We start from the raw sequence: 13,678 nt of genomic DNA, 5'->3' as shown, positions 1-13,678 counted from the left end.
TCCACCCGCATTTGGATGGGATCGTGGAGAAGCATTCCCTCCCGCAGTCAGCCAGAGACAGACAAACCTTCCATCCCACCTGTTTGACTAACTGAAACCTGGGTTACAAAGCTGAGTGAAAAGTTTTGTAACCCACTGCGTCACACCGTCTCTGCTACGTCTTTAGTTTTCTTAGCGTTAACAACCACAAAGGCTTTATGCTCACAAATGACTATTTGGCAAGTGAAGAATTTCTGCTGCTCTACATTAAAAACAACAGGGAATGTAATACAAATATATTCTTTAAGAACCAAAGAAAGAGAATGCAACAATGAAAGGGAATTAAATAGCAATAAAAGGAAGGATGACAGTAATAGACTGAACAACCTTTTGGCCAGCAAACTCACACTAGAGGCCTCTGCGTTGCTATGATATAATCCGGTTTTCCATTTTTGTACACCAGTCTTGCATTTGCTTGCACCCAGGCCCATCGGTTGTCTTTGGTCAGCAGTCGGAACACAGTCAGGCCGCTCTCTCCTGTTTTAATCACTGGAAGAGAAACAAAAGTCAGTGTGAGCAGGCATGCTGGCCAAATGGCCTCTTTGCAGAGGGTGCAGAGAATATTTACTAGAATGGTACCAGGGATGCAGGACTTTAGTTATGTGGAGGGACTGGAGAGGCTGGGGTTGTTCTTAGAGCAGAGCAGGTTAAGGGGAGATTTAATAGAGGCGTTTGAAATTATGAAGGGTTTTGATAGAGTAAATAAGGAGAAACTGTTTTCACTGGCAGGAGGGTTGGTAACCAATGGACACAGATTTAAAATAATTGGCAAAAGAACCAGAGGGGAGATAAGGAGGATTTATTTTACACAGCGAGTTACGATGATCTGGAATGCACTGGAATTGGATATGCACTTGAAAGGGAAATATTTACAGGGCTACGGCGAAAGAGTAGGGGAGTGGGACTAATTGGATGGCTCCTTCAAAGAGCTGGCACAGGCGCGATGGGTTGAATGGTGCTGTATGGTTTTACACTAAATTTTCTATGATTCCACTTTGGACAACAAGATGGCAAATCGAGAAGCATATCTGCTCCTCCATCACTGTTGAAATCAACAAAGCTGCTGTTGAGAACATCCCAGTGATAACTCACGTCTTGTGCAACTATGGAGATGAAGTACAGCTTCTGTGCCAGATATTAGAATTCACGGGCATTTTCTTTGAAGTGTTTTCTGAAATTGATCTATCTCTCTATTTCCAGCAGTCACTATCGATCTGTAATGTGTGTTTATATAGGGTTATATCGGTCTTCAGTGGTGGTTCCTGCACCAGTGGCTCTTCTGGCCCATTGGCCAGATACACCCCAGGACTTCTTCAACCAGGTTGTGTAAATCGTAACCCAGCATCTTCAAAACTGGACAATTATCACTAAGGCCACCGACTTACAGTGTTCACAACAAATGGACAGATTCGCAGAGAGTGAACTCTAAGACACCGGCAGATATCTTGGAATTCCATGCAATAAAAAAGGAATTTTACTCAGCCAGTCACTGCAAATGAGTCGCCCTGATCATCGTCAAACTTCAGGAAAGATTTCTTCACAGGAAACTTACGCTTAAAAGCTATGCATAAAAACCCAGAACTAGAGGCCAAGCTCTTCCCCCATCCAAAAGAAAAGAGCTTTGTACAATACAAAGCTCGCCGGCAGATCCCAAACTTCGTTGCAGTAAGTGAATCAAATTATATAGTCTGGATAGATGATTTAAACTAACAGTCACTCTGTGCAGGGTAACCCGGGAATCTCATGACCAACCCCCATTGGTTGATTGCATCACAGCCCGAGTCTGTATTTACAGTTTTCTTATTTCTTTTTTCCCCCCACTAAAGCAACGCCATAAAGTGGAAATGCTTCTAACTATAGAAAAAGTAAATCATTGGATGCTCACAAAGCACAGTGAGCAGACCGGGAAAGTGAACTTGAGGCAATTCAGAGAGAGACGCCAAGCTCAAATGGAAAATGAGTTTAAAAAACAGGCTGCCTAACCTTAAATGTTATTAACCTGCACTCTCACTAATGTCTTTCCACCTATCGTTGTTCTTGTATCGTGGGGCAGCACGGTGGCATAGTGGTTAGCACTGTTGTCTCACAGCGCCAGGGGCCCGGGTTCAAATCCGGCCTCGGGTGACTGTGTGGAGTTTGCACATTCTCCCCGTGTTTGCGTGGGTTTTCTCCGGGTGCTCCGGTTTCCTCCCACAGTCCAAAGATGTGCGGGTTAGGTTGATTGGCCATGATAAAAATTGACCCTTAGTGTTAGGGGGGATTAAATACGTGGGGTTACAGGGTTACGGGGATAGGGCTTGGGTGGGATGGCTGTCGGTGTAGGGACCGGGTGCTAGGGTTTGGATGATCAGCCATGATCTCGTTGAATGGTGGAGCAGGCTCGAAGGGCCGAATGGCCTACTCCTGCTCCTATCTTCTATGTTATACTTTCAAGCTGGTAGCAGCAGATATTTTGTGCAGAATCTCTACTCTGGTGACATAATGAATAGTGCACTGCTTGCAGTTCTTGAGCTTAACTTCACGTCACTTAAGAGGATGCTCATGCAGTTAGTGAACTGTCTGAAACTTAACTGCAACACCACTGTCACAAATTCAGGTCAGCTGTAGATACCTCCTCTGGTTCATTGGTTACTCCCATAAGTGGTCTGAGCACCTTACTTTTAGGGGCGATAACTCTCACCACTCTACATCTACTAGCATGATAGTGTAACCCAGGGGTGTGACAATAATATCCCCTTGTGATCTGGACTTGGATATTTGTGTCATTCAACCAAATATTTCTTCCAGCTCTCCGAAGGTGGTACAAAATAACATTTGGTGATGCAAATTATTAAGCTGCTTTATTTCACAGCGAGTGAACATTAAAGCAATAGTTATGATCAATCAGTACAACTTAACTTTGCGTAATGATACGAAATAAAGAATGCGCCATCACATCAGTGGATGAGCTCACTTGACTCAAAAATATGACTTAAAAAAAAACTATTCCTTCAACATTGCTGACTTTGATGTTTCTTAAATATTTTGCACCTTTCTGTTTAAAAGACTGGCTGCCCTTAGAGCCTTCCTGTTTCAAAAATCCCCTCTGCCTCCATCTCTCTCTTCTTTTTAACTCCCTCTTCACAGACATATAGGGATCAAAGGATTTTCCAGTACAATGGGTATGAGATTTTTTTGATTACCTAGACAAACTAACAAATTGCTTATTGTTTCGACCCTGGGGAAAGCTACTTCCATTTATCTTATTTACCACCTTTCTTCTAGGTGCTTTTTATTAAAAACGTGTGAGAATACACTTTGCTAACAAAAAACACAAAAGTAAAACTAACTTCTTTTTAGCAAATCCTCAGTGGAAAAGTAGTCAGAAGATTCCAAAATGTGACAACCATTTTGAATACAGCACTTTCACAGCTAACTCGCCAAGGCTTGTTCGTCAGCACCTCCCAAACCTGCGACTTCTAGAAGGACAAGGGCAGCAGACGCATGGGAACACCACCACCTCCAAGTTACACACCATCCTGACTTGGAAATATATCACCGATCCTTCATCGTCGCTGGGTCAAAATCCTGGAACTCCCTCCCTAACAGCCCTGACTGCAGCGGTTCAAGAAAGCGACTCATCACCTTCTCAAGGGCAATTTGGAATGGCCAATAAACGCTGGCCTTGCCAGCGACGCCCACATCCCATGAATGAATATAAGGAAAATTAGCCTTTCAAACGCCATGGCTACATTTATTCGCTGGTAGCAGTTATTCTGGAATAGATTTTCTGTGCAGGCCCTACATGCGACCCCAACTATCCATTTCTCAATGGACAAGACCAGCAGCCTAAAGTGCACATGCAAATAGAATTTAAATTAAGGAAATACAGCCTGGTATATCCTGCCATTTGCCCTCTGAATACTGCCACCTGTTAGGCCCAGGTGCTCAGGGGTCACCGGTCGTCAGATGAGGTAAATCACTCTTTAATGCTGGCAGTGCCTTTGTACAAGCTCACAGAGCGATCATAAATCTGAGGACAAAATTCAGGCTTTTTTTAAAAAAACTTCCTTTTTCCCATCAGCTGGAAAAGTGCCAGGATCTTGATTCAGCATCAGCCTCTCCACCACCGAGAATCTTCATGGTCATGACTCCCCCCTACTTTCAGCACGACTCCTGGGCAGGATCCAGGGAACCTACCTCCCGCATGTTAATGATCCTAGGGATGGAAATTCAGCCGGAGTCAGGGGAGCAGCATTGTAGTGGACAGAAGTCCTAGCCCCACTGGAAGTGCTCCCAATCATAAAATCAGGACCTTTGGGGGAAAAATTCAGTTGGTTGCACCTCCCGTTAGCGCCTTAAGAGGGCGCTAACGGGACGCAAACCAACTAGCGCCCGGGCGCGGCACTGCCCACGCCTCCCGCAAAATTCAGCGGGAGGTTAGTGGTGGCGCTAACCGGTAGCGCCCTGCGGCGCTGCACCACTGGCGATGATGTCATTGGTGTGCGCAGCGCCCCGCTCACGCCACGATCTTCAGGAGCGCCCCCTGACTTACCGCCAGGCGCTATGTCCGACCGGGTCAGGGGGACGTACCTGCGGCCGGGGAGGTGCAATTTAAAGGCGAGGTGCGGGGCGGCCATTTTTGTTGCTGGCCGCCTGTGCTCCCGTCCCAGACCTCCTGAAACGCCCCCCCCCCCCCCCCGCGGAGTGCTGGGTGCGCTCCAAGAGCCTGGCACTTCGAGTGCCGGGCTCTTTTGCCTGCACTCCCGATCCCCGGGGGCCAAGCTGGGCCCCAGGTTGCGCTGCACAAGGCCCCTCCCCTTTAAGAAGGGGAGGAAGGCCTGCAATACCGCGGCCCGCTTCCCTCTTGGGGCGCAACCATTCAATTTCCGGCGCAGGGACGCTAATTTTTCCGGGGAGCTACTTTTAGCGCCCCGGCGAAGTTAGCGCCCCAATTCAATTTTAACCCTTTATGTTTAACACACAAAAATTTGTCAAAGACTGACTTGATTGAAATGACCCCGCCAGCCTTCCAACTCTTAAGAGCTTTCGATTGGCTGTATAAGCGTCCTCTAAAACTGATTTCCAGCCAAAGTCTGGACATTCTTTACTTGCTCCCACCCTCCTAAATAGAGGATGAGGACTAAAAGAGAACAAGGAAGTAAAAGGTTTTAAATTTTGCTTTTTAGGAGAAAAAAAATCAGGAATAATAGAATAGGTTACATTAGATAGGGAAAATGTAATAAAAATAGGAGATAAAAGGTAAGGACAGAATAGGGGGGGGGGGGGAAAAGGGCGAGAATGAAGTATTTAAAAAATTTTGAATAGAAGTTATTTTAGTAATTTCAAAATAATAGGTTACAGACATAGATTATGGGACTGAATTTCCTCTCCTTGTCCTGGCCCAAATCAAAGTTTGGCAAAACACACTTGAAGTATGTGCCACCTGAAACAGCTCACTGGATGAAGTGTGACTGATAGGGTCCAGCAACACTGGGATCACAGGCCAATTGTCAAGCGTTGAAGGTAACATAGTAATAAATTACATCTACATTATATTAAAGTATAGCGTATAGTGGGTTCAGGGTATCATGGCCCCAACCTTTCCCTGGAGCAGGAAGCGGCTTGTGGCCAAACGCAAGGGGAGGAAAGTGCCCTGCTGCTGGAGCCGAGAGGCCCACAGCTGCGATAATGGCCATCATATTTGGGGGCTCGTTTCTGATGGCCAAAAGCAGCAGCCAGGAGGCCACAGGCCCCAGTGATCGTCCTGTTGGCCGCACTGAAGAAAATACCTGATGTGAAGCGAGAGGAGTTTGCTTGCCGCCCCTGGGCAGATCTCCTAAAGTGAGGGAGCTCAGCGTAATCTCTCAGGCTCAGGGAAATGAGGCAAGGTGGGTGCTGGCATCGCACCTACCTCATCAGCATGGCATGTAAAGGCTTCTGCTCGGTTCAGGTGTAAGAACTTCACTTCACTCCGCCCCGCCGACCCTAAACAAAGCTCCAGAAATGCGGATGAAGCATAGAAGACATGACGGTGCTCTGCACCTCCTTGCTCTGCTTTGCTCCCCAGAAATAGGCATTTCCAGGGTGCAAAGCAGAAGAAATATGGTCCCTACTTGTCTTGTGGGGTCTCCCTCATCCTTTGAATGACACGCACCCTGCACACACCAAAAGGAGTATAGGCCACCTCTGTAGTCACACAATCATCCTCCGAAACAATGTCCCTTACAGAGAGCGTAGACTAATGAGTGAGTCGTGGTATGTACAGGACATATATCAATAACAACTTGCATTTATATGGGGCCTTTAACATAGTAAAACGTCCCAAGGTGCTTCACAAAAGTGTTATCAAACAAAATTTGATACCGTGTTACATAAGGAGATATTAGGACAGATGACCAAAAGCTTGGTCAAAGAGGTAGGTTTTAAGGAGCATCTTACAGGAGGAAAAAGAGAGGTAGAGAGGCAGAAAGGTTTAGGGAGGGAATTCCAGAGCTTAGGGCCTTGACAGCTGAAGGCACGACCACCAATGGTGGAGCAATTAAAATCAGGGATGCTCAAGAGGCCAGAATTGGAGGAGCGCAGATATCTCAGAGGGTTGTAGGGCTGGAGGAAGTACAGAGATATAATTTAAAGTATGAAGACGCTGCAAGGTAGATGATCTATCTTTTGTCCTTATTCCACATCCTCTGTGCACCAAAGGATATAGATCTAGGAAAGGAGAGGTCCCTACATTTAAGCCACGGTAGATGTTAGGACTGATCTATCCAAGGTGTGCTACAGTTAAGTCTAGATAGTAATGTTTAGGAAATGTGTACTGATTCAAATTGTGCCAGCCTTGGATATGCAACTAATTGGAAGTTCATTGACAGATGCACAGGCAGCAGCCATGGAATGGGTGGACTGACCCGGAATCTGTAACCTGGCTTCTTCCCTACAAGATAGCAGCAGAGTAGGACATGCTCAACCATCCATTTAGTTATGTGCTTCTTAGTCATCAGTTTGTCTCTGGTCCTTGCATTATCAAAAACAATTAACTGCCAGGATTGGCTAAACTAGTCTGAGAGAGAAAATCATAACTCAGGATTATGTGGAAACAATGGGGTACAAATTCCATTGCACCACTCCTTGCATGTGCCGATCACTAAATTGCACACTTATGTAATTTTTCATCCACTAAAGTTAAATGGAGCAAAAGTCACGGGTTGGGAACACGGAATTTAGCAAAATGCCCTAATGACATAATGGAATATTTTCCTCAATGCTGCAGTCTTGATAAATCTCAGATAAATCAATGGGACAACTTCTTGACCTAAATAAAACTAGGAAATGACCTTGGATAACAACTCTGAGTGAGTCTTAAAGGCAGCCCTGTCAGGATGCCAAATCAAGGAAGACTGATCTACAATAAGTGTACGCAGTTCACGAACAGCGCGCCAAAACTAACTAACGGTGCATTTGCCCCTGTAACAAATTTAAACTAACATTGTGGAAAAGATTTAAAGGGTGGGTATATTACATTGTGAAGAACAAAATTAGGACCCTGATTGGAAACTTATTGAGGACCTAACTTGGCACAACTTCCAAATATCTTGTATAAAACGAGACACCAATCTGGGAATCCAAATGCAAATAGCAATCATGAAATATTGAAATAGCTGCAACATGAACCCAAATAAAACTAAATTTAAAGCCAACATTGAACAGATTCTAAAGATATGCAGCACATCTCATGAGATAGGAAAAAAAAAATGACTTAGAATAACACTACACAAACTCCTTTCATTCGTGGCATAAACCCCACGTGTCAGCTTGGCTCAGTAAATAACATTCTCTCCTCTGAAAGTTGTGGCTTCAGGCTCCACTCCAGGGCTTGAGTATGTAATCCAAGCTGACAGCTCATTACATCACCAGAGGTCCCATTTTTAGATGAGATATTAAACGGAGGCACTGTTTGCCTATTCAGGTGAACATGAAAGATCCCATGGCAACATTTGAAGAACAGAGTTATCCTGGTGTCTTGGCCTTCATCAAAAACAAATGAACTGATCATTCATCTCATTTGCTGTTTGTGGAACTTTGCTGTATGCAAACCTGCTGTGGTGTTTGCCCACATTGCAACAGTGACTACACTTCATAAGCAATCCATTGGCTGTGAAGCGCTTTGGAACATCCAGAGGAGGTGATAATATTCTATATAGGTGCAAGTTCTTTCTTTCTTAGTGGATACTCGGCAGCAATTAATCTAAGTAGTGATTGCTGGGGATGGGAGACCCTGATGCAACAGTCATCATCTTTCAATAACCAGCCCATCAATCGGGACGTGTCCAGGTTCACGTGCAATTTTTGGCTCTCTGACTTCGACAGTAGGTCCCTGCTGAGGCAGTGGAATCCTGCCTCTGCCCGTTGCCGTGACGCATGAAGACAATGGTTTGTGGGACCAAGAGGGCAACATGACTTTTGCTCTGTAAGCTCGCCTCTTCTAGGCTATCCATGGGCTCAGGGAAAATAGAGGAGAAACACATAATTGTGGCCAGGGGTAGGAGAAGCTGGCAGGGGCTCTGCCCTCAGCAGAAAGGCAAATAGGTCCTGAAAATATTCTGCATTAATTCTGGTTAGATTGCCCACTTGTCAGGATAGACTGTGAGACCACTGCTGGAATACACTGCCTGAAAGGGTGGTGGAAACAGATTCAATAGTAACTTTCAAAAGGGAATTGGATATATACTTGAATGGGGGAGAAAATAAATTACAGGGCTATGGGGAAAGAGCTGGGAAGTGGGACTAATTGGTTGGCTCTTTCAAAGAGCTCTTTCACAGGTACGATGGGCTGAATGGCCTCCTTCTGTGCTGTATGATTCTATATTATCTACCTCAACTAAATGCTGAGCCAAGCAACTCATTCTGTTACTAAGATGTCAGTGGTACTGGAAGGCTTGCACCTCAACGAAGATGAGCGGGAACCACTCCCTTCCCCTCTTGATGATGTTGCAAACCGCCACAATGCTGTCCGACCACACATGTACTGGCTCCCTGCATTTGGTCTTTGATCGGGGCCGCAATTAACCTTGGAAAATGTCTTGATGTTTTAGCAGCTGCCTATACCTATGTGAACAAACCTAACAGTGGGCCTGGTGACATGCCATCCGAACCTGGCCAGATTCTTGTTGGAGAACAGCTCCTTGCAGGCAGATGAGAACGTTCTAAAATTAGCCCATGAGCCTCTGCTGATGACAGGATTCTAATCTATTCTGTAATGGCTTGGACAGATTAGAATGCTGTCATCAGCTCTCCCTGGTGCTGCCAAGTCACTGTCTGTTTCATTCAGTACGTTGAATCAGTCAGGCAGTATTGCTCGGTGAATTCCCTGTAAACTGTCTGGGGAAGGGCATCAGAATCTCCCATTTCTTCAAATCCTTCCCCATAAAAAAGGGACTTTATGGATCTCTCATAGAAAAACGATGCTGTCAGAGGTCCAACACTTTTACAAGCAGAGGCAGCTTACCTCTCCCAGTGGGGCTAATGCACAAATTGGAATTTTCCACTTAGCACAGAGAGCGTACCTTAGCTGGAATGTAGCTGTCACTTTGGCACTGGCCCATGCAATACATCGCTTACTAGGTGGAAAATTCCAACTGGTGCCGTAGCCTCTCGTGTGCTGAAGCTGGTTTGTTTAGCCAGCTTTACTCATTTTCTATATGCCCATCTAAGGAGCATAGCAGTGGTCACTGGAGTCGCTATAGGACTTAAAGGTCCTTAAAGGATGATGCATCGTAATATCGTCTGCAGGTGTCGAGGCCTTTGTTTCTATTAAAGGTTGCTTGGAAACCTAAGGTCATATAGAAACATAGAAGATAGGAGCAGGAGTAGGCAATTCGGCCCCTCGAGCCTGCTCCGCCATTTAATGAGACCATGGCTGATCATCCAAATTCAGTACCCTGTCCCTGCTTTCTCCCCATATCCCTTGATCCCTTTAGCCTTAAGAAATATATCTAACTCCTTCTTGAACATATGAATTGGCTTCAACTGTCTTTTGTGGTGGAGAATTCCACAGGTTCACCACTCTCTAGGTGAAGAAATTCCTCCTCATCTCTGTCCTAAATGGCTTACTCCTTATCTTTAGACTGTGACCCCTGGTTCTGGACTCCCCCGCCATCGGGAACATCCTTCCTGCATCTAGTCTGTCTCGTCCTGTTACAATTTTATAAGTTTCAATGAGATCTCCTCTCATTCTTCTAAACTCCAGCGAATATAAGCCCAATCGACCCAATCTCTCCTCATACGTCATTCCTGCCATCCTAGGTATCAGTCTGGTGAATCTTCGCTGCACTCGCTCCATGGCAAGAACATCCTTCCTCAGATAAGGCGACCAAAACTGCACACAATACTCAAGGTGTGGTCTCACCAAGGCCCTGTACAACTGCAGCAAGACATCCTTGCTCCTGTACTCGAATCCTCTCTCTATGAAGGCCAACATACCATTTGCCTGCTGCACCTGCATGCTTACCTTCAGCGACTGGTGCACAAGGACACCCAGGTCTCGTTGCACCTCCCCTTCTCCCAATCTATTGCCGTTCAGATAATAATCTATCTTCCTGTTTTTGCCACCAAAGTGGATCACCTCGCATTTATCCACATTATACTACATCTGCCATGCATCTGCCCAATCACCCAACCTGTCCAAATCGTACTGGAGTTTCTCTGCATCCTCCTCACAGCACACACGCCCACCCAGCTTTGTGTCGTCTGCAAACTTGGAGATATTACATCTAGTCCCCTCGTCTAGATCATTAATATATATTGTGAATATCTGGGGTCCTAGCACCGATCCCTGCGGTACCCCACTAGTCACTGCCTGCCACTTGGAAAAAGACCAGTTTATTCCAACTCTTTGCTTCCTGTCTGCCAACCAGTTCTCTATCCAAGTCAGTACCTTACCCCCAATCCCATGTGCTTTAACTTTACACGCTAATCTCTTATGCGGGACCTTATCGAAAGCCTTCTGAAAGTCCAAATACACCACATCCACTGGTTCTCCCTTTTCTATTCTACCAGTTACATCCTCAAAAAATTCCAGTAAATTAGTCAAGCACAATTTACCTTTTGTAAATCCATGCTGACTTTGTCCGATCCTGTCACTGTTTTCCAAGTGCTCTGCTATTACATCTTTTATAATGGACTCTAGCATTATGAATGAACAAAATCTTTAATATGTTTAATTAATGGAACCTACTCTTGTAGAGGATGGGGGCTTTTTCTTACACCAGGAACACAGGCTCTTGAGTTTGGGAAACACAAACTAGCACAATGGGCCAGATCCTGGGGCTTTCTATAATGGGAGAATAGGAAGCCACATGAAGCACTGCCCATCTGCAGCATTTCAGCTACATTTCCATCAACTTGCTGGCAGTCTAAAGGCTAAACAGCAACAGGAAAAGCTGCCAGTCAAACTAACTAACATTTGGAGGGCACGGGTGGGGGGGGGGGGGTGAGAAAAGAGAAGTTTCTCTGGTTGCTTTGTGTAGCAGCATCGTAAACATAGCAGGAAAATTTCTCATGTTGGCTGCTTCTCGAGAAATTGAAAGCTTACTTATGAATCCAGTAAAACAGCAACCAAATAATTTTTTTTTACTCCCTTACAGTAAGTTCCATGGATAACATATGTCCAAATCAGAATGTCTGGTTCCTATTAACAATTACTGGGTGGCTTCATGGTTAGTTGTAGTGAGGATAGCTACTTCTATAGATACCTTGAGAAGTAACAGTAAAAATGCATCTATTTAAATAAAAAATTGATTCCACTTGGTTCCCTATTGATTGACTTCAGTCTGACACTCCCAATACCCTGGGGCAACAGTTAAAGCCACTAATACAGACTTACGTGAGCAAATTCATTTATTGTACAACTAGCACTGAAGAGCTGAAGCTGTCAGAGAAACAAGATTTTAACAGTCAAGTTATTAGTGTTATAATGTACCATTAAAGAGTAGCAGTTACGGGTATAATGTACGATTAATTTGGATTAATTATGGAATGTGTGTTTTCTGCACAGCTACTGTCCTCCAACTATTAATAACATGGGATTGAATCTCAGAGTAAGAGCCAGTCATTGATCTGAACTGGTGACTGCCGAGCAGCTAATCAGAATCCCATGTCCTCCTGCTGACCAAATTATTAACTATCTTCAATATGTCATACATGTACACACCGTATCAGGACTCTTACCCAACAGAATTCCACACAATATATCAAAAAGTCGTGCAGATGCTGGCAAGCCAGACAAAAACTGAAAGATACAGTGAGTTTTTCCTCATTCTCCATGTGCTGTTCATTTTTAAATGCTGTTTATCTGTAATTTCCTCCAGTTTTGACAAAAGGCACACATAGGATATGTTAACTCCTCGGTTCTGTCCACAGATACTGCCTGATCAGCTGAGTGTTCCCAGCATGTTCTGTTTTTGTCCCTCATAGCACATCCCGTAATGCATAGACAATCCAATTTTCATCACTCAGTCCACTTTGGAAAGCACTAAGGGTATTTGTTTTACTTAAGCAGAGATCAAACCTGGATTTACCTCATTCACAGATTACTACCTTAGCTGCCAATTATCCAGTAATTGAGTGATCAAATTCACATTCAAAATGATACCACCACTACAATGTTTCACCAACATACACTTTCATTCACTACAAAGTGTGCTTCCATCAGTTAGATTGACAGAGGTTAATTTATACTATTACTAGCTGAAGTGCCCGGCGGTGCCGAGGCTTTTTCGAGGGCATGTTGTTGTTGGAAGAGAGAGAGAGAGAGAGCGCGACTGGGGGGGGAAGAGAGAGAGCGACTGGGGGGAAGAGAGGGAGGGGAGGGGAGGGGGGAGGGAGGGGGAGGGGAGGGGAGAGGGGAGGGAGGGCGGGAGGGAGGGGAAGGGAGGGGAGGCGGGGGGGCGGGGAGGGGGAGGGCGGGGAAGGGAGGGCGGGGAAGGGAGGGCGGGGAAGGGAGGGCGGGGAAGGGAGGGCGGGGAAGGGAGGGCGGGAAGGGGAGGGCGGGGAAGGGAGGGCGGGGAAGGGAGGGCGGGGAAGGGAGGGCGGGGGGAGGGGAGGGGGGAAGGAAAGGGAGGGAGGGGGGAAGGGAGGGCAGGGGAGGGGAAGGGAGGGCGGAGGAGAGGGGGAGGGAGGAGAGGGAGGGAGGGGCGGGGGGGGAGGAAGGGAGGGGGGGGAAGGGAGAGCAGAGGGGGGAGGGAGGGCGGGGGGAGGGGGGGATGGGAGGGCGGGGGGGGAGGGAAGGGAGGGAGGGCGGCGGGGCGCCCCCCCCCCTCCCCGAGGGTCGCGGCCCCCGACCCCCCCCCCCCCCGAGGGTCGCGCCCCCCGCCCCCCCCGGAGGTAAAGACCCGCCGATTGCGCGCGCAGCAGGAGCTGAGACGCGGCGTCTCTCTCGGCTGGCGGGCCCGGTTGCCAGGGGCAACCGTGACGCTGACCAAGCCAGAGAGAGACGCCGCGTCTCAGCTGCTCCTGCTGCGCGCGCGCGGCCCCCCCCCCCCGAGGGTCGCAGCCGCCCCCCCTCCCCCCGAGGTGAAGACCGCCGATTGCGCCCGTTGCCAGGGTAACGCTGGACGCTCAGCAAGCCCCGGCAGAGAGAGGCGTCTCAGCTCCTGCTGCGCGC

The 13,678-nt window shown here is 46.8% G+C and overlaps 1 protein-coding gene across 1 annotated transcript in view; it reads right to left on the bottom strand.

The window, feature by feature from the left end:
* Positions 1–13,678, bottom strand: part of LOC147120086 (aryl hydrocarbon receptor-like) — a 188,966-nt gene that overhangs the window by 17,538 nt on the left and 157,750 nt on the right. The window contains exon 9 of the mRNA XM_085985649.1: positions 387–528. Within this exon, the coding sequence (XP_085841775.1) occupies positions 387–528 (142 nt within the window). The remainder of the gene's footprint in view (positions 1–386; positions 529–13,678) is intronic.

This window comes from Somniosus microcephalus, chromosome 4 (assembly GCF_052327205.1).
Source record: "Somniosus microcephalus isolate GS21.2 chromosome 4, FLI_Smic_1.0, whole genome shotgun sequence".
NCBI classification, from domain to species: domain Eukaryota; kingdom Metazoa; phylum Chordata; class Chondrichthyes; order Squaliformes; family Somniosidae; genus Somniosus; species Somniosus microcephalus.
This window is presented reverse-complemented; position numbering and strand designations above follow the sequence as displayed.